Here is a 26,365-nt window from a genome sequence, read left to right as displayed (position 1 = left end):
GGTTATTATTAGAGGCTAGATTGCTTTTTGTATTTCCATGTTTTTGTTTCTTGATCCATTCAAAGCAATTTTTCTTCAAGTGTCCTATTTTGTTACAGAAAAAACATTTTCTAGTCTTTGTTTTTGGTTTGTTACATCACTTCCCCATTTTCTTGTTCTTAGACCCTTGATTGTATTGGTTTCCCTTTCCTGATTGGCTATGCTCAGGCTTACTCTTTACAAACAGATTACTACCATTCCTTTTCAGGGTTTTCAGTTCTAGTTCTCTAGGTTTAAGACCTGCTATTATTAGATCCACACTTGGTACAGTACTTGAATATTGCAATGCATTCTTTACAACTAGATATTCATCAGTTAGGGAATTCAGTAAGATCATTGCTAAACTAATGTCACCTAGTTATTGGTCTGTCCCTTTCAAGATTAATGTCCTCTTTAAAAATTCATCTAGGTTATCCTCAATAGATCTAGTACTATCCATTTTCTAAGAAAATAGAGTACCCTTCAAGAATGCAAGATTTGGTACTGATTGTAATGCATATATGGTTTCGAGTTTACCCCATAGGGGTAGAGGAGTTTCTAGGCCATCCACCTTCCTCAGTATGTTGTCTAACAGGTTCATTATGATGAGGTTGTATGCCTCTTCATCGATCTCCTCCTTCTTCTTCAATTTTTCTTCTGGCCATTTTTTCGCATCTTGTTCCAATGCGATGGCCACCTTGTTATGAGAGTGAAGAGCTCTCATCTTCTTCTTCCAACTGCCGAAGTCTATCTTTCCGTCGTATTAAGTGATTTCCATTCGAGTGGTGGTCATATTGTTTGCAAGTGATGTTTAAGGATTGTCCTGATCTAAGCCCCCAAAAAATTTTACGAACAAATTTCTTCAAGAAAGGTTCGACCAACCCTAAATCTCTAAGATCTCTCTCAAATTGATGAGTTCGCACCTTGAATTGTCAATCTGATAACCTAGAATGCTAAGGAATGACCCAATTTAGGAAAACCCCAAAATTCTTGACGAACCCTAGATTTTAGAATTCCCTCAATTTGATCGGTGACAAACCAAATCCCTCAATCTTGATGCCTCTTGGCTTTGATACCACTGCTGTGCACAATCCAATATGACTAAACACACACATAAATAGATCAAAACACACAACACCAGAATCTACAGTGGTTCATTTATCCTTTTGGATAAGTTACATCCACGTTGAGCTCCGGAAATGGAGGAGCTCACTGCACTACTATTATTTCAAGAAATCGTCAATTACAAACCCACAATGATAAGATCACAACAATACCCTTGATTCAAGATCAACCTGTAACTAATACTCTTAGAGAACCTCACCCTGGACCTTCTAAACAAGAGAACAAACTCCCTTAAAGAATTATTATATCCTAACCACTCAACCTTCCTAGTTACACAGATCTATCAAGAAGAAGCAACAAAAATTATAGAGAAGTAGAATATCAGTCAAAGACTCTCGCTATCTCTCTTTTATTCTGCAAAAGTTGTGTTTAAATATTGTTGACCAACCAGCCAATTTTCAGCCATTGGATTTGAGTGCTTTTGAGATCAGGATCTTATTTAAACCATGCTCCAAAACGACATCGCATAAGTAAAACCAAAATAACAATGTTTTCAAGCTTCCACTTCAACAATATCCTTTCTACTTCTACAGCTTTCATGTGTGATCCAGCTAGTTGATCAAAAGTATATGGTGGAAGGCCCTTTAACATTCTTTGAAAAACTGAACTTTTGTGGTTCCCTTTTCAGATTAGGACCAAAATAGGTACTGAAAATGAAGTATAGGAGAAAACGTTGATCTTCATACGTTTTTATCAAATGAAAATGAAGTACAGGAATTTTTTTTATCAAATTAACCAAGTTTTGAAAGGCTAATAAAGGAATTTTATATTGAGTTTTCAAAGTAATACAATATACATTTTTAAGTTTGCAATTTGAATAACAAAAGTAGGGAAAAAATAAATAAATGCATAAAAGTTCAATTTATGCGGGTGACCCACAGGTCAACTTGTACTTGTATGGGTGGGTACGAGTCATGCATTTCCCCACCCGTTAAATTTTTTTTACCCATGGACCCATGCTCGTTTTACCCGTTACCCGTAGCTACTTGGCCCGTACCTGCCTGTTTGCCAGGTTTACTCATGTGATCCGATAAGTTAATTCAAATTTAGACCTTCAAAATCACTACTTTCATCTCTTAATGCCCATTCTCAAGTGTAAGTGTTACTAATTTTGGGTTTATTTAGATTGTTAGTTGTTTCCATGGTGTGTTTATTTTGATGAGTAAAACTATGCTTACAACTAAGTCGTACAATTGAGTCATACAACCAGATAAAAAACAAAGGATAAGTAGTTATTTTACATAAATTTTGTATAATTTTTGTCTGATTATATGACTCAGTTGTAAGCAAAACATTATTGTATTTTGATTATAAGATATTTCCAAACTTGGGAAAATTAATTTCATCTTCATAATACGCGCCAACGTACCACAATAGACAAAACGCAAAATTCATGTATTAGTCATTCAATAAAACTACACTTACAACATTTTCATACAACTTTTTTATACAACCCTGAGGTAGCAGTTTGCGATTGGTCAATTTATATTTGGGCAGACGGGATCCACGGTAAGCTAGTCAATTGTGAGTTGTCAAGCCTAAGGATAAAAGCGTAAATTTAGTAAAACTATAGTGGCATTTCCGTGACCGGGACAGTCATCGTATCTCACTGTTAGCGTTGTGTAAATTAAAACAAAAAACACAAAAAAGAAAAGAAAGAGAGAAGGGTCTGGTGTCCCATCCTTTTTCCCGCATTCTCTCAACAAATTTTGTGTGATTCACCATTTTATCGTGACAATTTAACAAGCAGCTTCTGACTCACTTTTACCATAAACTTTAATCTCCTTCATTTACATTTTACACGCAGGTTAGTCGATTTTGTTTTTCTCTCACAAACCCTTTTTTTTTTCGGAACTTTAATTTCTAATGTAACTTGAACTTTTTGTTGTTCTAACTGAATGTGGGTTTGCTTGGGATATATTTGGTTATATAAGTGGAATTTGATGTAATTTATGTCGAGTTTGTTTAACTAGTGTTGTTAATGGTGTGAATTAGGGTTTTGGAAGGTTCAAGGAGTGACATTGTTGTGACTGAGATCTAGGTGAGTAGGTTTTTTCGTTTTGGCTTGGGTCATGCATGAATGTTTTGGGTTTGAATCTGTCTCGTTTAGCAATTATTGTATTGGAGTAGAAAGAAACTTTTATTTTTTGTTTATGCACTAATTGATTATGATTATGCATTTTTGTTAGTGCGCATGCATGCTTCTGAGCGACTTTTGATTGAAATTTACAAAGCTAATGTAATTTATGAATTGAAGTTTTTTGTGCATAATTGGTCAAGAATTTTATTGCTATCAGAGGTCTGTTGAACTGAGCTTTGGTACCAGGGAGCGAAAACCTATTGTGAGCGTGTTGGATATTTATTAATCATAGCATGAACAGGTATTTTTTCGAATAAGAGTTCCAAAAATTCTGTAGTGGTTGGATGGTATTGTTTGTGTTGTCAAATTGGATTTGAAGTTGATGTCTTTTTCTTTTTAATATGTATACTTTGTGATTTCCATACATTTGAAGGGATGGCAACTGATACTCGGTCTAATCGCAAATCTAAGGATGATGAAAGCTGTAATTCAAAAGGGAAGCAAACAAGTGGGAAAGGATTGTCTAGCTCGGGCCTGGAATCTTCAGACGCATCTACTTTAAGGAGGTCAGCAAGGGAAACATCTTCATCAAAGAAAAATATGACTTCAAGCCCTTCAAGTACCCGGAAGTCTGAGCGTCTTGAAAAGCGTATCTCAACAACTCCTCCAGTTCAGGGGAAATCTGAGAAAGTTGAGAAGCATACTACAGCAGTCCCTTTGAGGAGGTCCGAGAGGGGTAAGAAGCCCTCCTCCTCCAGTTCTTCAGGTTCAAAGAAATCTGATAAAAGCTCGAGCTCATCAAAGATAAAATGGAAAAAAGAGAAAAAGGAGAAGAGTGTCAAACAGTTGAATATGGAAACCAAAGAAGTTAGCAACGAAAGTAAGAAACGGGATACTTGACCTCTTCTGGTGGAGAAAAAGAGAATGGATGCACGTATCTATAGGGCACTTTTCAAGCGACAACCTAAGAAGGTTAAAGTAGAAGGTAGCTGAAATCCTTTTGCTCCTTTCATCTAAACATTGTTCTAAAAGCATGTTCCTTTGGAGATTGAATGATTTTTAGGGTTGCTTCATAAGCAACATTACAGCTAGATGAACTACATTATACTTTAACCTTCTAAAATCAATAGTTATTTTGCTTGTTTGTGGTTTAAAAATAATTTTTAGCTGTTTAAATCTATATTTTTGCAAAACAAGCTTTTGTTTTTTTTCCTTTGAAGAGTTATGCATATGCTTCATTGCTTCGCTTATAGATCATAATAAGGAGCTGAAGATGAGGGACAAGTCTTCTCAGGGTTACGGCAGCGACCGCGAAGATGAGAGTCTCAAGAAAGTTAACAGCGACCTCAAAGATGGGAGTCGTAAGAAAGTTAACAGCGACCACCAAGATGAGAGCCTTGAGAAAGTTAAGAACGACCACAAATATGAGAGTCTTAAGAAAGTTAACAACAACATCAAAGATGAGGGTCCTAAGAAAGTTATCAGTGACATTGAAAGCAGTGAAAGAAGGCATGAGGAGTTGAGAGATAAAGAGGTTCCAAGTTTCTTTGAAATAGCTGGGGAGGAGCCCAATGCTGGTATAAATAGATCTGCACAAGGTGCATCAAGAGTTTGGGAGGCTAATGGCCCTGATGTTGGAGATTCTATTACTTTCTCTAAGAGTGGTGACACAACCATAGAGGCAATTGCTGATGCTGAGCAGGCAAAGGTGGCTTGTTTATCCAAAGAAAAATTTCCTTCACCTGAGTTGCTAGATTCTACGGTGGTGGGACGAACCTTAGATGGTGTTATTGGTACAGAGAGGTGTCATGAAGTCATGCCTTTGAAAAGAAAAAGGAAGGAAGTGAATGTGCATCCTGATACTTCTTCTGTGATTGCAAATAAAAGTTCAAGAAGTGGAGAAGTTATCACTCCACCAACAGAGTGTGTTGATACATGTGGCACTTGTTTTAAGAGGCAAAGGTACTGGATTGTTCAAATGCTCATTTATTTCACTTTTTGGTGTTTAGATGATTTATAAGTAATTATGTGGAGTTCTGATGCTTTTATCAACAACTGAAGCAAATAATTGCTAACACTTCCATGAGTGTATTGGCAAATATCACAGAACCTAATTGGTCTGAATTCCAATATCCTATGCCACACTATTCACATTTCATTGAGCATGATATGTTCTTTTATTGTATTGGACCTTGTACAAGTCAGCTCATCTGTTTTGTTTGATAGCTTATGTCAGTAGAGCATCTTCAATTCCATCTTTCTTGCATAGCTGATTGGAACTGTGGCTATTTTGGCTTTCTTACGTTTTCTTGTATTTTACGCATACAATACTGTTGTACTTAACGTTTTATTTGTGGAGTTTGGTGTTTGATGTGTAGCTACTTCTTTGCTTTGATCAGAAAGGATGATTTATTTCCTTTATTTATAGAATATGATGCCCTGTTCAATGAAATTAGATATATGAGCTTGCTGGCAGATGATTAGTGGCAATGAATTGGCTGAACTAGGTATTATACTCATGGTTGAATTGTATCCCTTAATGTGTGAATCAGGGAGAAGATTGTTGCCTTAATAGTCTAATCTGCCATGTGCTTCTAAATGATATGATGAAAATACTGTTGTCCCAGATGTCCCCTCAAGATTCTTCTAATCTCATGTTGGAACTATATCTTGCAATGCCCTAGGGATGGGCATACACTTTCTTAGAGTTGGAAGGTTTTATGTCAAGGATCAGAATGTTCAGTGAAGATGGATTTTAATGAGTGAGGGAAATTGTGAATTGGATGCCTAAGAATAGTTTTTCTTTTTATCTTTTTCCAGCTAGGAAGGGCAGGATGTAGTAGGTCTTCTGCAGGATTGTTGGGCAACTATGGAATTTGTGTTATGAACTTTTACTAGAGGACAACTAATGTAGTTATTGCCTTGCAGCTGAAAACAGTGTGTTTAAAATTGTAATTAAAGTAAAGAGAAGTGTGGGGTATGGGAAAGATAGTCACGTCTCTATAAGAAATTGGGTGTGGCTTCAACTAAAGATTGCATACAAGGAAGGGTCATTTGGAATGGTTTGTTCATGTATAACGAATATCTGTTGATGATCTGATATGCGGGGTCAGTTTGATTAATTACTGCCAAAACATTGTTATGATGATGACCAAAAAGCATATTGTCTGGCAATGGGAGATTAAATTATTATGAAGGATTTGGACCTAGGTGGAGTTGAATGGTGATATGGGATTTTAGTAGACCAAGGTAGTTGAGATAAACCTTTTATAAGAGGAGTTTATGATGAAGAGAAATTTTGAATTGAGGGAGTTTTAGTGGATTATGGTTTAAAGCAAATGTTAGCTAGTATCAAGGGAAATACATTTAGAGGGGTGCTTTAACAATCTCTTACTGAGTCTATCACTTTCCGCTTTACATGTGTACACAAAAGACAAAGGAAGTTGTAAGTTGGTGCTATCATATTGTACACATGTTTAGAAGAGTGTGTGAAATAAAAAAAGAGTGAGAAATAGTGTTCTGGTAGCATTTATAATACAGTAAAGGATAGCGAAGGGAAGAAGAAGAGAAAGATTAGAAGTAATAGTAGTTATTTTTGTAATTTTTCACACATGATACAATTTTTCTGTTCGTATCAACACATTCACTGACACATGCATGCATATAAGTAATTGTAGTTAAATTTGAGTCTTTGAATTATTTTTGGCTCATCTGAGAGTTGCATCTCGATTTCACTGTCAACCAAGTGCAGAAGGGGCAAATTATTCTCATTAATGAAATTTTCTTAAACTTTCCTTGTGTAGGCACCCTTGTGCCTAGTTTTAAAGCTATAACTGTAGCTAGTTTTGGATGTTTCTGGTAAAAGTGGGGTAAGACTTTGCCTGAATAACAATTGACAAAACTAATGCCTACCCACTTTGGTGCCAAAACAACCTATATATGGAAAATAAGTGAATATACTCTAATGCCTTTGATTTTTTTTATATTCTAATTTTAGTAATCTGCGGAGGAACTTAAACTGTATCCCACATTAATGTACCCTTTATAATGTGGAGCCCACCTGGGTTTCCTTCCAAAATTATTTTTTCATGAATTTGTTGCGGTTTCATAAAGCCTGAAATACATCTCTCTGAGTTTCCTGTTGGGTTCTGCTTCACTGCATTTTTGCTTCTTTTGTTATTAGTCATCTAATAACACTTAAGATTAATAACACTTAAGATTGTTGAAAGAAAACTTCTTTTAATTGTATGATCCAATTTTGCAGGGTTGATTATGATTCAACAAGGCAGGAATGTTGCTCTTGTCTCCTAAAACCAAAAGAAAAATTGGATGAGGGATTGTCTGATGCCTCTATTGCCAAGGTTTGTCAGATTCTTTTTCTTCCTTCTCTTTCGTTGTAGTTACAGTCTTCTGTACTAGTTAATCAAGTGTCGTAATTTTCCTTTAAAAAATGGAGTACTGATATTACTAACTTGATGTTGATTGGAGGGGGGAACAGAGTAAATCAGATTTTTTTCCCTTTTAGTAAAGTCTATACTTTTTTTTTGGTGCTTTTTTCTTGCCTACCTGCCACTACTGTGTACCTCTCATTGACAGATTGAGCTTCCCATCTTTTTGCCAAATTGGCAGCTGACATAACTTGTTAAATTACTCCTTTGTGCTTGGTAATTGATAGAGACACCCATCCTGATTTTTCCGCTGTAATTGTTACTGTGGAAACTGAAGAGGTTTTAAAAAGTGAGGAACAAAGCTTCTTTGTTTTATCTATATCTATATGGTTAGTCAATTTTGGATCTCCTGTAATATTGGTCACTTTTATGTCAAGTTTGGATGTCACCATAAGTAACTATATTGCCAAATTGGCCCTATATTTGTCAACCCATTTTTGAAAAGGGTATTGGAAATATTGATGTGAATTTTGGATTGCCTAATAAAGGTTTATGTTATTACTAATAGTTTACACTTTCTTTTTGTGTGTTTTAAATGATTAACTCTTTCATTTATCTCTTTTGGAACATTTGAATTCTTCCTCTCTCTTGTTAAATAATGATCCTAGTTGTCTTTAATATTTTTTTTTATTATTATTATTTTGGTATATCAAAGTGTCAATTAAATGGACCTTGCCACATTAATCAAACCAAAAAAAAAAAAAAACTATAAATTATTATTTTGCATTTATCGTGGATGAGTTATTGATTTTATTGTATCATCGTTTTTGTAATGAATTGCATTAGGATAGAGGGAAACCTGGAGCCGGTGTTACCACAGAACTTGTTGCAAATTGCGGAAACCATATGCAGCGAAATGGATCTTTTGTAGATATACCAGCTGATGGCTTCCAAAATACATGTCTTATCTGCAAGCTTGGTGGAAAGCTCTTGTGAGTTAAACTTCTTACAAACCTAATTATTGTTTCTTGTGAAACTCAGTGATTGATTAGTCTTGGAAGTTGTATAAGCATGTCTATGTATTAATTTCTGCTTTTGGATGTCTTTATTTGTAGATTATGATATTTTAAGGAGTTAAAGTTGATTTTTAGAATGTACTTCTGTAGTTTTATCCAGTGAATGACAATGTTTAGGTTGTCTCTTAAATATAACATATGTTTGCCAAAGAAGATGGTAACATCTTTTGGGCAATACTACATCTATTACTTCTTGTATTGGCTAACATGTGAATCACCAAGCTATATGAAACCAAGGTTATGCCATATAATGAGAAATATAATATGATCCAAAGGTCTGTAACTGGGTGATGCAGTAGCAGATATCGATCAGTTCACCACACCTTTTAGGCATGTAAAGCAGCCAAGTAAAACATGACTCCTTATCAGACTCCTAGCATACCAACTTGTGACATTCCTTTTTTTCCCTCCTTTTGATAGAAATCTCTTCATCTTTCCTATGACTTTACATAGTCCTGAACTCGGGATTATGGCTTGAACATACAACCTTGGTCATTAAGAAATTTTTTGATATGATTTCTAAAGTGTTGCCCTAAGGGGGTTTGAATAACTGCTCAACAAACCCTAAGGGTTGGGCTTGATGATAAAATCCCTTCGTTTCAACTAAGGGGTCAGGGTACAAATCATGTTGGGGCGACCTACATGAAATATTATATTCCACTAGTTTCTTGGCTACCAAGGTTGTAGCGCTTGGAATACCCTCAGTTTAGAACTCCATGAACATTCAGGGAAGTCTAGGAATTGCTGAGTGTCATAGCAAAAAGGCCTTTGAACCCAACCCTTGAGGTTCAATGGAAACTTTAGCGGGATTGACTTTAAAACGAACGCATCTTGCTTGGTCCCTTTTGATAAAGACAGTTTAGATATGACTCTAACGTGGATTGAAAAGAAGATACTTCAGTCTTGGTATCTTTCCACAAAGTTACCACAGTTTGTAGTTCATAGAAAATTTTAATGAGAAAACACTTCTCCCTCTTCCTAATCAATCAAAGATTAATATTTTGTTTACAACTGCAGCCTTTCATTGCACTTCTGCACTTTTGTCTTCATCCCCACAATCAGTGTGCCTTTAGTTTTCACCCTGTACCTAGTTTTTTACTCATTGACCAATTTTTGTGGGGACATTACCTATGTTACCATGTGATTTGTTGGTAAAATATCTATGATAGACTGAAAAGTGTATGATATATGTTATGAATAGGTTCTTTGGTGAAGTTATGTAGCAATTGATTTCCATAATACATCTGCCACGTTAAATTTCATACTTTCAGTATTCTTGTTGGAAAATAATACAGTTACCGAAGGATGCGCACCAAATTCGTGCACCGAATGACGTGGCGCAATCCTGACCGTCGATTAATTATGAATTAATATTAGTCGACGGTCAGGATTTCGCTACGTCATTCAGTGCACGAATTCGGTGCGCATCCTTCGGTAACTGTAACATTACTCATTCTTGTTTCATTGTTAAACATATTATCTCAGAGCTGGTGACTGTGTGTTTGTGCATAGTTTATCTCGAATTCTAGTTTTCAGAGGACATTTAAATTGTGTACTATTTAGATTGTTGATTTATGTGTTTTTATTCTTTTTCTCAAGTCTCACTGCTTCCAGGACGTTGTTTTTCTTATATACTTCATGTCCAATTTCAGGTTCTGTGATGGAATAGGGTGTAAAAGAAGTTACCATCTATCTTGTCTAGATCCTCCTATGGAGAATGTTGCACTTGGAGCTTGGTATTGTATTCCATGTGCTAGGAAGAAAATAGAATCAGGTGTACATTCATTGTCAAAAGGAATAGAGTCGATTTGGGATGTTGGAGAGGAGGTATCAGATGCTGATGGTACGTATGAAATATACATAATTTTTTTATTTCAATTTATGGTGCTACCTTTAATGAATTATTTGCACTTTTTCAACTGTAATCTGCTTTTTTGTTATGATTATGGGAATGGTTATACAGGTTTTTGCTATAATTTATGGGAATTATGATGTTTGATTCTAGGATCGAGAAAGCAGAAGAAATACTTTGTAAAATACAAAGGTCTTGCCCATGTTCATAATTGTTGGGTTCCAGAAAGTCAACTACTTTGTGAAGCTCCATCTCTTGTTTCTAAATTCAACCGGAAAAACCAGGTTCACTATTTCTTTAATTGATTCCTCCAATAATTATCATTGACTGGAAAAAAGTGATAATATATTGCTGTGTATTATAAATTAAACAAGTGTTTCAAATTGTTAAGGTTACCTATTTTCAGGTTGCAAGGTGGAAGGTGGAATGGACTTTGCCTCATCGTTTGCTACAAAAAAGATCCTTAGTATCTCTTAGGCAGTATGATGAGTATTTTAGTGAGCATGATGGTGGTGGTCTAGATTGCCACTATGAGTGGCTTGTGAAATGGCATGGTCTTGATTATGAGCACTCTACATGGGAATTAGAGACTGCACCTTTTATCATTTCTCCGGAAGGCCAGAGTCTTATAAGAGACTATGAAAATCGTCACCATAAGGCAAAGATAGCTTCTTATTTATCTAGCGTTGAAAAGGTGCCCCTAGACACATGAATAAATTTAAAATTTATATTTTGGAAGAATGATTTCATTAATTTTTCTCCAGTTTTTGTTCACTATTTGCAGTAATTGATACTATCTCTCAAGGCTAATGTTTTTAAATTGATCTGATGACAATTTCTGTGCTTATTTTGATGGCTGTCAAACTAGAGTAGGAATTTTTGTATAGCTTCTTTTATATTTGTTTGAAAATTATATGTTTTGTTGATAGTTGTTGAGCTAAGGCAACTGTCATTTATATTGATTTAGTTGTTTGTGCATTTAGAAAGATTGTTTACAGTGAATTCCCTGGCCTAGCAGGTTTGAGGGAATTGTCATATGAGATCGCACCTTATTTGGTTGCCAGATTAACTTGTTAGATATGCTTGGTTTAAGTTAGGATTTCATTTAACTGTTAGGTTTGCTTAGTCTGCTGATTTTTCCAGCTTTTGGAGGGTGTTACTCCTAATGAAATGAAGGTAGATTATCATAGGGTGTAGCTTCTAGGGAAGTCAATAATTTTTTCTGTAAAATCTTATTGGCATACCCTTCTTGATTCTTCTAATGTCTCTATTTTTGAGCTCTCAAGTGTGATTTGGAAAGCTAAAGTTCCAAGTAAAATAAAATTTTTAGCATGGAAAATAGCTAACACAATTGAAATGATTCATAGAAGAAGACCTTTTATGCATTTATCCCCAAATTGGTGCATCTTATGCTAGAATGGTTTTGAAACCGTTGACTATCTTTTTCTACACTACCCCTCTGCCAGTTGCCTGTGGAACAACTTGGCTAATGAATTCATTTTATCCTGGGTAGCACCTTTTACCTGTAGCTTGGTTCTTGTGGAAAGGCATGTAGTATCAAGGGCAACAAGAAAGCTGGTGTATTGTGGGGTTGTATGGTTATGGCTATTTTTTTAGTTTTTATGGCTGGAAAGGAACCAGACAACTTTCTAAGATGTAGATGGAGAAGAGGTGTCGTCTTTGTGGAACAAGGTAGAATTTTGGGGTTCTCTTGGGCACCTATTTCCTTAGAATTTAAGGAAGTATCATTCTTCTTTATTCTTCAAAGTTGGGAAGCTTCAATAGCCTAATTAGAAAGGGTCTTCTTGATTTCGAGGCTAAGGTTTCATTTGTTATATATTTGAGCTGAGTTTTCTTTGTATAGTTTCTAAGATTTTTTGGGTTTTAGGACAGCTTGTCCTTTTTTTGTTGGTCATCTTGTCCATTATTTTATATCTTCTTTTTTCTTAAGACAAATTTTGTCTGCTAGCAAAATATAAAAGAAATATATATTAAACTCTTTATGCTAATACTCTTTAACTTTCTAAGTAGCTCAGGATAGTGGTTAATGTTCTGGTCATAGGGTGATAATTTATGCTAGTTTGTTTTTCTTTTCCATGATTTGACCTTTCCTTTTGGTTTATAATGTACTTTGCAGAAAACGGAGAAAGTTTTCCCCGTCAAATTGGATCATTTGTTGACTGGAGGTTCATCTGTGTCCAAGAATAATCTAGACTTTGTTAACAAGCTTCGTGAATATTGGCACAAGGGCCAGAATGCTGTTGTTTTTGATGATCAGGTGAGTGTGATCAAATCATACTGCTTTAGGCCTGTAAATGAGCCTGGTGCTTCTAAATTTCAAGATTCAGTGACCAAAAACTGGTCCTATACTAATTATCACAGAAATCTGATTGATTTGGTAGCTAACAAATTTTATTTAGGTGCAACTTGAAGCAATATTTCAAATGTATGTCATACCTGAAGGATCATATACCATCGTGATTGCTCTCTTCTTTTTCATATATTTTATAAGATACCAAAACTTAACGGCTTCAGTAATATTCACAAAGTGTAGGGTTGATATTCAATCATTGTAGCCTTAATGTTTTCAAAGAGATCAATCTCAATTAGGACAAGAGTAACCAAAAAGTCATGTAAATAATGCTTCATATTGTTCTGTATGATATGTGGATGTTGAAAAAATCATTTATGGATAGTTATATATTTGTTTTTTTTCCTTGCTTGTGATTAGCTTTTTACCTCAGCAGAATTTTGATAATGTTGATTTTTTTTTTCATCTTTGCAATCTTCCTGTTCCTGTTTTTCAGTGATTGTAAATGTATCTTAGCAGTTTGTATTATAAAGGTTATTTTTGTGTTTACTGTTCTATTTAATATTAATGTGTTTAAGTCACTGTCTTTATTTATTTACTTACAAATGACTTGTTTTACATTACACCATCATATCATATATGTTGCTGAAACGATACTCGTTTATGTTTCATATTCAATATTTGTGATGAAAGTATATGTTTGCAGGAAAGAATTGTGAAGGTGATTTTATTCATAAAATCATTGTTATCGGATGTCTCTCAGCCTTTTCTTATCATCTCAACTTCTCCTTCGCTTCATTCTTGGGAAGATGAATTTTCACGTTTGGCACCATCAGCTGATGTTGTAGTTTACAGTGGAAGCAAAGAAATACGAACAAGTCTGAGGACATTAGAATTTTATGAGGAAGGAGGGTGCATAATGTTTCAAGCACTTATAACCTCACCAGAAGTTGTTATTGAGGTATAAAAATGTTGCTTGAATGATTGTTTAGCTTATTGATATGATAATGATCATTCTAAATTTTCAGAATATATGCTATGTCTACTGTGAAGCAGTGTAATTCATTTGCTCGAATTAGGTATAGAAATGAAGAGAAAATTGCTGTTATTACATACCATTTTGTTTATGTTTAGTCACTGTAGGCATGTCTGATTGATTTTCACGTGATTTTGGCAGGATCTAAATGTATTTGAGAGCATAGGATGGGAGGCGATAATAGTTGATGAGTGTCAACGTTCCAAAATTTCTTCTCATTTAGAACAAATTAAGATGCTAATTACTAAAATGAGGCTTCTACTTGTCAGCGGTCAACTAAAGGTTTGGTTTTTTTGTGCTTTGCTGTAGGGAGTACTTTCCACTGATTTGCTTACACAATGATACTGGATTTTGCAGGATACAATAGCTGAATACCTTAATATGCTTTCTGCCCTGGATTATCAACCTGACAGAGGTTCACTTAGTAATGAGGGCTTCATAACAGATTCAATTGATAATATTGGTACTCTGAAAGAAAAGCTGTCAAAGTATGTTGCATATGGTGGCAAGTTGGATTCTTCTAAGTTTGTGGAGTATTGGGTCCCTGTACAGATTTCCAATGTGCAGCTTGAGCAGTATTGTGCTACTTTGCTGTCGAACTCTTCGTCACTTTGCTCAACTTTGAAGAATGATCCTGTTGGAGCCCTCCGTGATATTCTTATTTCTACGCGGAAGGTTGGGTTTATTATACTTTCTGGCATTGATCATATGATTGTACAAGCTTGTATGATGTTTCTGCTGCTTTTGTCAGTTTTCGGTTTTTTGTGTCCTAATTCTATTGAAATAAGATTGAAATATGATGATGTGCCTTTTGTGTTCAACTTTAATTTTAGAAATTTATAGATAGACCTGCAAAGGGAGCGGGCCGAGTGTGTATGGGCCGGGTCAAATGGGTATGGGTCCAAAATGGATTGGTTCTAAATGGGTAATAAAAATTAAATCATACCCTACCCTATGCGGGTATGGGTGGACCGGTGGGTACCCCGTTTACTGTACAATTAATAAATACATAAATTTCTCTTTTCTTCTCTTCTACCGTAAATTCTCTCTTTTTTTTTTTCTCTCATTCGCTCTTTTCTCTCCTTCTCTCATTCTCTTTCCATTTTCTTTATTCTCTCGTCAACCATGGCTAAAGCCTACAAGTGCCGCCATGAGAGCGTTGCTGCTGGCCAAATCTAGTTGGCTCTTGAGGCCCTTGCGTTAGCCAAAGGCGCAGCGCAAGAGCCACATGCTGACTTGATCTGTCCGGCCAAGAAGCTTCATTTACTGGCCAAAGGACCAGCACAAGTACAACTTGCCGGCCAGCTGGGTGGAGTTTCATTCCGTTGCCACTAGCCGGCCAAAGGCGCAGCATAAGCACCACTCGCCGGCGACATGGCTTTTTGATTTTGTTGTTGCCATTTCAAGTTTTGCTGCCATTTTTGTGGGTTTAATATTATTTGGGTTTTTGTTTGTTTTGTTTAGGGTTTGGTTTGAATCCAGTTTTGCTTATGCATTTGTGTTGGGTGATTTGACTTTTGTGTTGGGTTTGATTTGTGTTTGTAATCTCCTCTTTGGAAACATAGAAATTGGATTCTTGTTTTGTTTGGTTTGATTTGAATTTTGCTGGCTATTTGAGTTTGTGTGGGTGAACTGTTAGGGCAAAATTTTTTTTTTTTTAATTTTTTACAGGTACCCTCGGGTATACCCGGTCCACCCGGAAAAAAAAAAAAAAGGCCGGGTCGGGTACAGGTCCAATTTTCACGTGTCTCTAAGAGTGGACTCGTACCCCATATATATTTGATGGGTACGGGTCCACCCGTGGGTATAAACCTATTTTGCAAGGTCTATTTACAGATAATCTAATATAATTTATTGAATAATATGCTATTGAATATCACTTTTTGTGTCCCTGGATATGGACTGTGTGATATCTTTTGGATTTTGTAATTCTTATTTCTCTGTATGTATTTCTTAACGTTGGGAATTGGGGATGTAATGCCCATCACTCTTCCACTCTTTATACTTGGGCTTTTAAATTTCAATCTCATTTATGCATGAATTGTGGTGAATATTTTAATTTCAAGTTGTCTGGATAAATTTAGTGTAAAGTGGAATTCCAACAAGACATACATTTTTTAACTAGTGCTGATATTAATTTTTGTTAATTCAATTGTTGGATTGTTTATTACTTTATTAACAATGGCTAATGGGTAAAAATAGCTATTGCAGCTGAATTACTTCCTGTTCTCTACATCATGCGTTTATTGTTCCTCTTGACAGTGCTGTGATCATCCCTATATTTTGGATTCATTCCTGCGAAGAGCTCTCCTTGATGGCCTTCAGGTGACTGAGCATCTAGATGTTGAAATAAAAGCAAGTGGCAAGCTACAACTTCTTGACACAATGCTTACAGAGATGAAGAATCAAGCTTTAAGAGTCCTTATTCTTTTCCAGGTACATGCTTTTGTTGATATATTTTTTAACTTCTATCTTAATATTTGTTTTAGCACTTATGCATTGTGTACTAGTTGAATAGTGTGTCAAGAGAAACCTGAGAGAGAGATGACTACAAGATGATGCAACTCTTATGGAGATTGTAAAGGGTGCTAATACTGATAAGATGAAAGAAAATAGAAGTGTGGAATTTGAGTTGTTGCAAATCTTATTTTGGTTGACTTATTGATAATTTATCTTTGGGAGAATCCAAAGCCTGTCGTATAATTTGGAAGGCGCTAACCCCTCCTAAAATCCAAGTCTTTCTTTGGGCTACGGCTCAAGGAAAATTAAGTGCTGAGTGCATGATTTAGAAAAGGTGTACGTCCATGTGTCTTTTTCCACCATGGTGTGTGATGTGTAAAACAGATAAAGAGAACTCTAATAATCCTTTCATCCATTATGAAGTGGCTACAAATTAATGGCACAGATTGAGTAAAGCACTCAAACTGTTTAGGGCCATCCAAGTTCTTGTGATTCTTTACTTATGGAGAATTAGTTGTGTTTGGGAGACAGATCAGAGTGAAAATGCTATGGAAGTTTGCAGTCTGCCCTCTTTGGGGTGACATGGCTGGAAAGGAACAAGCAGACTCTTAGTAAAGGGAAGAAAAATTTATGGTCTATGGGATTGCGGCTTTGGCCTTACTTTTGGGCCTCGTTCTCCCAGAGATTTCAGTATTACTTGTTTATTTATTTATTTATTTTCCAACTCAATTAAGAGGTTTTGGAAGGTTAATTATATAGTCTAGGTTTTGGTTGTATAGGAAAGAGATTTTTTTATTGGAATTATAGCAAAGTCTTTTCAATGCTACTGGCTGCTTTGGTATGGTCTTTGCTCACTTTGTGGAACTCTGGTCCACTTTATACATATATTTTTTTTATAAGTTTAATAACATATATTCTCAGTTTATTATTAAATAAGTAAATAAATTCTAAATAACCCCATTTTCTTGCAGAAGTCATAACTTTACATTTTTATGACTGACAACCTGTTGTTTATAAGCAACATTTATTTACAAGATTATGTATGTGGTTTTCTGGGACATCTGACCAATAGATATTTGGCTTTGATACTAGAGGAAAAAATGTGAACCTCATGAAATTCCTATGGATTCCTCTCGAAATGATGAGTAGCAATCTGGTATTTATTTTTTAATTTTTATTTGATGATTATGCCAAATTTTATTGTATAAAAAGCAGTCAATAGAGGTCGATGTAGACGGGGAGGGGTCATTCCTAGGTCTTCCCTTGGATGCATCAGCTTGTAATTTCATGTTGTGATTTTTTTTGGACAACATATCTCAAAGGAACTGATGGTATTTGTGATCAATAATCATGTGGTATTCTAGGATGGAACATTTTAATCCAATCTGCCCTCTTAAGGTCACAGTCCCAATTTGATCGGGTTGGAGAGATTTTAATCGGAAATAAATTGTTTTTGGCTGATTATATTAAATTATTTTCTTAGTGTTATTTTCGTACTGTGCTTCCTCCTCTTCTCTCATAGTTAGGTTTGTTCTTCTATAAGATCTAATTTGCCTGCTCTCTCTCTCTCTCTCTTGGCCTGAGTGTGTGTCTGTGTTTATTGGCACTATGCATTTACTACTTAGTGGTTGTAATCTTCTCTTCCGAACATGTTGTTGACAGTCAAGGGGTGGTGCTGGGAAGAATTCCGCCTCACTTGGAAATATTTTGGAGGACTATGTACAGCAAAGATTTGGTCCTCATTCGTATGAACATGTTGATGGGAATGTCATCCCTTCAAAAAAGCAGGCTTCTATGAATAACTTTAATAAGAAGAGTGAGAGATTTGTGTTCTTATTAGAAACCCGTGCTTGTCTTCCCAGCATCAAACTGTCTTCAGTTGATACGGTCATCATATTTAACAGCGACTGCAGTCCAGTGAATGACTTACGAGCCTTGCAAAAGATAACGCTTGAATCGCAGTTTGAACAAATAAAAGTATTTCGTTTATATTCATCTTTTACAGTGGAAGAAAAAGCTCTGATCCTGGCAAAGCAAGATAGACCTCCTGATGGCTATTTGCAAAATATGAGCCGGGTTTCTAGTCATGTGCTGCTTATGTGGGGAGCTTCATATCTATTCAATAGATTGGTTGAATATCATGTTAATGATTCACTAGCATCCGGTTCAAGTGACATCTTTGAGAAATCTCTTTTGAAGAATGTGACCCAGGAGTTCTTAACCATACTAACTAAAACTGGTGAGGATAATGATAGGAGCAAATTGAATGTAATTCTGAAAGTCAAACAAGATAGGGGAACTTACAGTGCAACTTTTCCATTGTTTGGTGAATCAAAAATAGAAGTAATAGATGAAGGGGCACCCCACGTGTTTTGGATGAAACTATTGGAAGGTAAAACTCCATGCTGGAAATATTCTTTTGTTTCATCTCAGAGGAGCCGGAAAAGGGTTCGTTATCTTGATGATGTAAAAAATAAACCAGAGGGTGAGAATGGTGAGGTTGTGAAGAAGCACAAGAAGGTGGCTAACAATACTGTTAATCCATCCTCTATGAAACATGGACTAGGAAGAAAAAAAGCTTCTAGGAATAATGAAGGTAAATGAACTGTACCAATGTTAATTCACCTTGTTGCAATCACCCTTTATTCTCACAGGTCGCTGGTTTTCTTGGAGCTCTTTTTTTCTGCTCTCTTAAAATAATCTGTTATTTCTGCAGGAACTTCAAGAATTCCAGCACAGAGTGAAACAATCTCTTTGAAGCATGCTTCTCCCTCACCTTGTTTGGTCAACAATATCTCAGGAATTCAAAGAGAATTGTATTACTCACAGAAGAATCTTCATCTTCTTTTGAAGGCAGAGATATCAAAACTTTGTGAAGTTCTACAACTCAGAGTATGTAGATTTTTTCCATTCTAATGAAATTAATGTGTAACATATATTTTTATATGCTGCTGTGGTTCTTTATCTTGATTACAGATAAGCTCCATCTTGTTTCCTAGAATGATATCATAGTATCGCTATTGCTCCATTTTATACCTGTTTTGCCGTACTTGGTGTGGGAATTGATCAAATCATATAGAAAATATGCCTGTAAAAGCAGAACTGCACTTCATTATCTAGTGTCATTTTTTTTATTCTCCTACAGCATGAATTATGAAGCATATGTTAATGTTTGAGCCTGTAAAAAAGGTTCATCTGAACAAGACCAGACAGTTCCCTGTCCTGTAATCTATTTTATTTCCCTAAACTCACTTTTTTGGCCACAACTTAAATTCCCCTATCTTCTTTATTTTTTCTTTTTCTTTTTCTTTTACAAATTTAAGCTAATATTATTTTTGGCCATTAAACTTTGTTATGTTATTATTTTGTAAGGGTGTTATTAGACTTCTATTATCAGACTAAAGAAATCCTTTCTCTTCCTTTGAAATTATCTTTCTTTGAAAGTTAAAGTTCCTATCTCATATCTTCATTGTTTAAGAGATTTTATTTAAGATATAGTTATCTCATGATATCATAAATTCACACTATTTGCGTCAATGAATGATTTCATCATGATGATTAACTACGCATGAATATTTTCATATTATTTCTGTAGTAATTCATTTCCTTGCCTTTATTTTTTTTTTTTTTTTTCTGTGTTTTCTTGGTCATGTCCTATATTTTTGTATTACTTTTAAACTGCTGTAGATTTTCTGCATATGTAATGCTTTTTTTTTTTTTCTGTGTTTTCTTGGTCATGTCCTATATTTTTGTATTACTTTTAAACTGCTGTAGATTTTCTGCATATGTAATGCTTTATTTCAATGATAGATTTGATATGTGTTACTGTTGTTGCAGGAGGATGTCAAGGATATGGTTGAAAAGTTTCTTGAATATTTTATGATTAACCATCCTGTCAGTAGAGAACCAGAAACCATATTACAGGCTTTTCAGATATCTGTGGTGAGAACCTTTCTTTCTTTAGGCATGTCTTGCTCATCATATTCTTGTTTCTGATAATATTTCTCATATTCTGAATGAAATTTGTTGCATTGCTGATACTTGATTTGATGAAGAGAAAAGTGTAAAATGAATTAATAATTTCAGGATAAGAGGGAAACCCATTAAAATTAGAGAGAAATTCCACTGTTACTATTGTATAGAAAAATAAGATGTTTGTGATTTAAAGCTTTCTTTTTTCATTAACCATAGTGGCTAATGCTGTCAGCAATTTTTACAAGCTTTGGTTAAAATATAATTTAGTTTTGTAATATTCAGAGTGAGGAAGTTTTGATTTTTCTCTATGCAATTCTGGAGAGTATGGGTATCAGTAGAATGTTCCATCTATTGCATGGATATCGGAGACTCTTATTTTAGCTCTCCTGGACTTTATACTGGAAAGAACCAGAGTATGGGTATCAGTAGAATGTTCCATCTATTGCATGGATATCGGAGACTCTTATTTTAGCTCTCCTGGACTTTATACTGGAAAGAACCAGAATTGCTCCATACTTTTAAGATGTCAGAGTTCAACTCTGCTAGTGGAACAAGCTTGTCTGAGCATTCATGTATTTGTAACTCATTTAATATTCCTAACAGCATGTTTTATTGGTTTGCTGTACAAATTTCAGTGTTGGACTGCAGCTTCTTTGCAGAAGCAGAAAATTGGTCACAAAGAATCCTTTGCTCTTGCAAAACAGCATCTAAATGTTGGCTGCAAGAAAGAAGATGCGGATTTATTTTATTTAAAGTTACAGTGTCTGAAGAAAGTGTTCTTATGCCAACTGGAGAAGTTGAAGTTGGCAGACTGTCCTAAAGCATCTGAAATTTCCATTAAAGATATTGGTGGTGATCATTTGCATACAAGTCTGTCACAAACGGAAACCCCTAACTTGCAGAAGGTTAAAGTAGAGGTTGAGGACTGGTCAACAGCTCAAGAATGCTCTGACAAACTGGACCTTTCCAAGGTGGCCCAGAAAGATATCTTAAAATGCATCAACAAAATTCAGAAGAAATTCCAAAAGCAGATGGCAAAGCTTTTTCAGAAGCACCAGAAAGAAACAGAGCACATTCACCAACAGTACGAGGAAGAAAAAGCAAATTTGGAAAATAAGAAAAGAACAGAAGCGGCTATTATTTCTCATTTACATAGTCATGGTAATAGTTCAATGAAGATAGATAGGCTTAAGATATTGGACAATGAATACGCAAAAGAATTTGAAGAACTTAGAAGCGAGAGAGATGCAAAACTCAAAAATCTTGAGGAAATGAAAATCTCTGCCATGAAAATGGTTCAAGAGAAGGAAGCTATTTGGGTGGAAGAAGTGAAGTCCTGGGTAGAAGTTGAATTTTCAAATAAGCCACCTTCTAATGAATTTGGGCATGATGTGCAAAATATGCTGACTAGCGAACAAATAAATGCTCATGATAGTCTGGAGAATATTTTCCCTGTTTCTGGTCATCTTTCAGAAGAGCGGAGTCCTAACAATCTTGTGCCCATCACACTTGTGGGTGGGGTGGAATCATCTGGAGTTCATCAAACTGTGCCCAATGAAGCTGCAGTTTGTAGCCACCCTATTGAGACTGTCGGTCCAGTTGGGCCCAGTAGGGTACTAAGTGACAAATTTGATACCATAGCTTCTGAGAGAGCGTCAGTTTCTGGTTTCCAGGAACACATGCATGCCGGCAATTTGGGTGACAATCAGGGAAAAGTGGTGTCTATGAATTCTTATTCCAATCAAAAGGTTCCTGATGGAGCCATGTTAAGCATGCCAGGTGGACAGGTTCAATTGGAAGTTACTGAAACTGTCAGTTCCAGTGACAATCCAGAGGATGGCCATCTGGCATTTCATTTATCTGCAGAACAGATTTGTGATAGGGTTCCTTTAAATCCTGATGGGGAGCTTCTGATGGGGGTAACCAAGACTGCTTCCAGTAATAATCTTGAGAATGTTGTCTCAATGAATGCACCATCGTTAGATGAACAAATTCATGATGGAGCCACAGCTAGCATCACCGACACTGAGGTTTTATTGAGAGTCCCTGAGGCAGAGGCTCATTCATCTGAAGAACAGATTCCTTGTACGGCTGCATTAACCATACCTGAGGCAGAGGCTCCAGTGGTAGTGCCTGAAAATGTCAGTTCCAGTGATGGTCTAGAGACTGTTGCCTCGGTCAATTTGTCTTCATCTAGAGTAGAAATTCCTGATGCCAGTTTATCCATGCCTGATGTAGAGGTTCAATTGGGGGTTCCTGAAAGTTCTCCTGATGAAGTGGTGGAAGTTAGTAATACCAATGAAGAGAATGATGGATTGCCTGCAATGTCCTTGGATAATGCTACTGAAGTCGTACAAACTGATGGAGTGAGTTGTAATGTCAATGTGAATTTGCATCTGCAGGATCTTTCTTCTGTTAACTCACCTTCAGTGCAAACTCCAACTACCACAGCTCAAGATGGTCCAATACCACCAAATCGGGTATGGTACTCACCTTAGGAATATTGTTGGTTATTGTATATATATTTTTATTTCTCTAGATACCCTTTTTGGCTTATATTGTTTATGTAGTCTAGTATGATGGAATTACAGTGAAGTTATTGAATAATTATGTCTTTTGTTGTCTAGTGTGAGAAATTAAAAGAGTTATGAACTATTACGTGTTTGAATTAGTTTTGGAGATCCAAAACAATTGTTCCTGAACCTGTTTATAGGTGCAGGTTTAACAAAATTTTTGGTGGGATATCTTGTGTTTTCTTAAGACTTTCCCCTCCATGTGGTCAGCACATTGTTGCAAATACAACTTTTGTGGTTTACTATGCAATAATTTCAGCAGAAACTTTCAAGAGAATCTAATTTATCATGACATACTTCCTATGATCGTATCCTAATGAATCCTTTTGTGGTCAGGCTATATGTTCTGAAGTCATCACATCAACTATAATACAAAATGGAGATGCAGCAGCTGGTGAAATGCAGATTTCTTCCCAACAGTCTGTACCTTCTCAATCCCATCCGGTTGATAATGTAACGTCTGATCCATCTAATCATGTGGTAGCTGCTGAAATACAGATTCCTTCCCAACAATTGGGGGTTCCTGAAATTCCTGATGCCAGTTTATCCATGCCTGATGTAGAGGTTCAATTGGGGGTTCCTGAAAGTTCTCCTGATGAACTGTTGGAAGTTAGTAATACCAATGAAGAGAATGATGGATTGCCTGCTATGTCCTTGGATAATGCTACTGAAGTCGTACAAGCTGATGGAGTGAGTTGTAATGTAAATGTGAATTTGCATCTGCAGGATCTTTCTTCTGTTAACTCACCTTCAGTGCAAACTCCAACTACCACAACTCAAGATGGTCCAATACCACCAAATCGGGTATGGTACTCACGTTAGGAATATTGTTGGTCATTGTATATATATTTTTAGTTCTCTAGGTACCCTTTTTGGCTTATATTGTTTATGTAGTCTAGTATGATGGAATTAAAGTGAAGTTATTGAATAATTATGTCTTTTGTTGTCTAGTGTGAGAAATTACAAGAGTTATGAATTATTACATGTTTGAATTAGTTTTGGAGATCCAAAGCAATTGTTCCTGAACCTGTTTATAGTTGCAAGTTTAACAAAATTGTTGGTGGGATATCTTGTGTTTTCTTAGGAGTTTCCCCTCCATGTTGGTCAGCACATTGTTTCAAATACAACTTTTGTGGTTTACTACGCAATAATTTCAGCAGAAACTTTAAAGAGAAGCTAATTCATCATGACATACTTCCTATGATCCTATTCTAATGAATCCTTTTGTGGTCAGGCTATATGTTCTGAAGTCATCACATCAACTATAATACAAAATGGAGATGCAGCAGCTGGTGAAATGCAGATTCCTTCTCAATCCCTTCCAGTTGATAATGTAGCATCTGATCCATCTAGTCATGAAGCACCAGCCTCTGAGCCTGTAGCACAAATGCAGGTATTGCCATCCATAGATGTACTATCTGGCCATAATCCCCCTGATTTTCCTTCAGCTAGCAGAGTAGGAGCTCATCCAAGCAGTGACCACTGCATCACCAATCAAAGTGCTCAGGCACAGAACGATGTCGAGCTTCCGAATCAAGCTGTTTTGCAGCCCAGTGCTGGTTTTGCACCAAGTCCTACTGATGGATTGGGAACTAATGAATGTGACACAAACACAGCATCAGTTCCTTCTGGACATAGTAATCGTACTGTACCAAATGCAGCCCCAGTAACATACTTGTATCATGATCCTCTTCAGAAGGAATTGGAAAGAATATGCAGAGATAAAGACAAAACCGTGAAGACTCATGAAGAAACTGTTAGTTCCCTGTTTACTTTATTTGTTTCTATAGTGAAAATAACCCTTCTTTCTGCTTATAACTGACTTTTCTTCTGAGCAGAAGCTTCGGCTGAAATCTGATTGTGAGCGAGAGATAGAGGAGGCTGTCACTCAAATTCGTAGGAAGTTTGAGATTAAGCTCAAGGAAACTGAGACAGAATTTCAGAGTAAAAAGAGGGAGCTGGATGCTTATCACAATCAAGTTCTGCTGAATAAGATCTTGGCTGAGGCTTTCAAAGCCAAGTGTATGGACTTGAAAGCATCCAGTGCTGGAATGCAACAAGGTATGTTATCTTTTATTGTCAATAACTTTGTCTCAAAAATGAATTCATTTAGAGCTTATGAATAATCTACTTTAACAATAATCTCTCAGTATATGTGGAGTCATTGTATGTGGGTGTAGTATCTCCACCATCCTTTTCTTTTTTTGGTCAACAACACAAAGGTAATGCAGTGCCTAAGACCAACCAGATGTTTATGTGGCTTCTTGAATGAATAGATTGTTAGCTCAAGTATACTGCTATTATCATACTTGATATTCTACAAAGTTAAAACGTTTAACATGGTGATTTGTTCAAATATTTATTTGCATTTACCAACTTGTGGATGCATCTAGAGTCAACGGTTTATCGCCAGTGACCATCAACCATTTTTTTCTTGGCAGAGTTAACTTCCAGTTTCATTCAGCGTCTTGCACAGCAATCATCACAGCAATCTGCTGCTCAAAGGCCTTCTGTTTTGGCTGGGTCTTCTTTATCTGGCTCCTTGGCAACTACTTCAGCATCTACTAGTACAACTCCATCCACCCTGCTGACGACATCTCTTCCTCCTGCAGCTAGTCCACACGCTGCAGTTCCACCGTTACAGGCTGTTCACCATTCATCAGCACTTTTTTCAAGTGGTGCAACGAGACCACCTCACATCAGTTCCGTAAACTCTCCTGCTGGAAACCACCAAGTTGGTACTGGAATTCGTGCTCCTGCCCCACATTTACAACCTTTTAGACCTTCATTGCCCATCTCTTCAACCAGTCTTCCATCTTCTAGTGTGTTACCAAGTCAGCAGATGCCAAGTAACCCTCCTGCAACTTCTCTCTCACTTTCCCAGTATCCTTCTCGACCACCACCACCCCCCACATTCCATCCCAGTGCTTACAATAGGGCACACCAACCTGAAACTGTCGTAGGTATTCCATCTCTTCCCAACACTTCTCTCCCAGCCCTAGAGCTACTTAGGGATTTTGATGCTAGATCTGGGGCAAATCCAATTCCACCTAGCAGTTTGCCCCCACTACCAGATCTGGGTTCAGCTGTCCTGCCTGAATCTGCCCTGCAGAGTAGTATGCGGGCTAGCACGGGACAGGTGAGTGGAGCAGCTGATGTTGTTTGTTTATCAGACGATGAATGACTGGCCATTCAATATTACAAGGTTTTTTGAATTATTTAACATAGGTCCACCATGCTGATCCCCTGAAATTGTAATAGTGATCTCCTTGCTAGGAATTTTGCGAATGTATATATTTGAATACTTTGTATGTAATCTAAAAAAAAAAAAAAAAAGGATGAGGCCATTTTTTCACAGTACTTTCTTTTGCCTGTTTTGTATCCAATCAATTGTCAAATGGAGCTGAGCCTGAGAACGCTTGACGTTAAATTAAAGCTCTGAATATTAACACCAACCACCAAAATTTTGTT

General features: G+C 36.3%; 1 protein-coding gene across 3 annotated transcripts; it reads left to right on the top strand.

The window, feature by feature from the left end:
- The first annotated feature begins 2,810 nt into the window (after positions 1 to 2,810).
- Positions 2,811 to 26,365, top strand: LOC116143876 (helicase protein MOM1). Of its 3 annotated transcripts, none has more exons than XM_031429329.1 (23): positions 2,811 to 2,950; positions 3,139 to 3,184; positions 3,441 to 3,524; positions 3,657 to 4,208; positions 4,477 to 5,185; positions 7,488 to 7,584; positions 8,458 to 8,603; positions 10,340 to 10,530; positions 10,693 to 10,823; positions 10,946 to 11,233; positions 12,677 to 12,817; positions 13,557 to 13,811; positions 14,028 to 14,168; positions 14,244 to 14,561; positions 16,149 to 16,322; positions 18,009 to 18,942; positions 19,063 to 19,238; positions 20,184 to 20,288; positions 20,957 to 22,801; positions 23,231 to 23,698; positions 24,129 to 24,650; positions 24,733 to 24,955; positions 25,336 to 26,365. In XM_031429329.1, exons 4-23 carry the CDS (start codon positions 4,148 to 4,150, stop codon positions 26,076 to 26,078), a joined length of 7,668 nt encoding a protein of 2,555 aa, XP_031285189.1. In that variant the 5' UTR covers positions 2,811 to 2,950; positions 3,139 to 3,184; positions 3,441 to 3,524; positions 3,657 to 4,147; the 3' UTR covers positions 26,079 to 26,365. The 3 variants fall into 3 exon arrangements, with proteins under 3 accessions (XP_031285189.1, XP_031285187.1, XP_031285196.1); XM_031429327.1 differs by having other exon boundaries at positions 3,424 to 3,524; XM_031429336.1 differs by lacking the exon at positions 3,139 to 3,184 and having other exon boundaries at positions 2,819 to 2,950.

The sequence above is a fragment of the Pistacia vera genome, unplaced genomic scaffold (genome assembly GCF_008641045.1).
Source record: "Pistacia vera cultivar Batoury unplaced genomic scaffold, PisVer_v2 Contig1133, whole genome shotgun sequence".
NCBI classification, from domain to species: domain Eukaryota; kingdom Viridiplantae; phylum Streptophyta; class Magnoliopsida; order Sapindales; family Anacardiaceae; genus Pistacia; species Pistacia vera.
Note: the sequence above shows the minus strand (reverse complement) of the source record. Positions and strands in the feature narration are given on the sequence as shown.

What these genes read in the sequence shown, in the direction of transcription:
- LOC116143876 (XM_031429329.1), top strand. Translation starts at nt 4,148, where the DNA reads ATGGATGCACGTATCTATAGGGCACTTTTCAAGCGACAACCTAAGAAG. An exon ending in GTGAAGTTCTACAACTCAGA is followed by an intron (nt 19,239 to 20,183) that starts GTATGTAGATTT and finishes CTGTTGTTGCAG; the next exon opens with GAGGATGTCAAGGATATGGT. An exon ending in GTCCAATACCACCAAATCGG is followed by an intron (nt 22,802 to 23,230) that starts GTATGGTACTCA and finishes TTTTGTGGTCAG; the next exon opens with GCTATATGTTCTGAAGTCAT.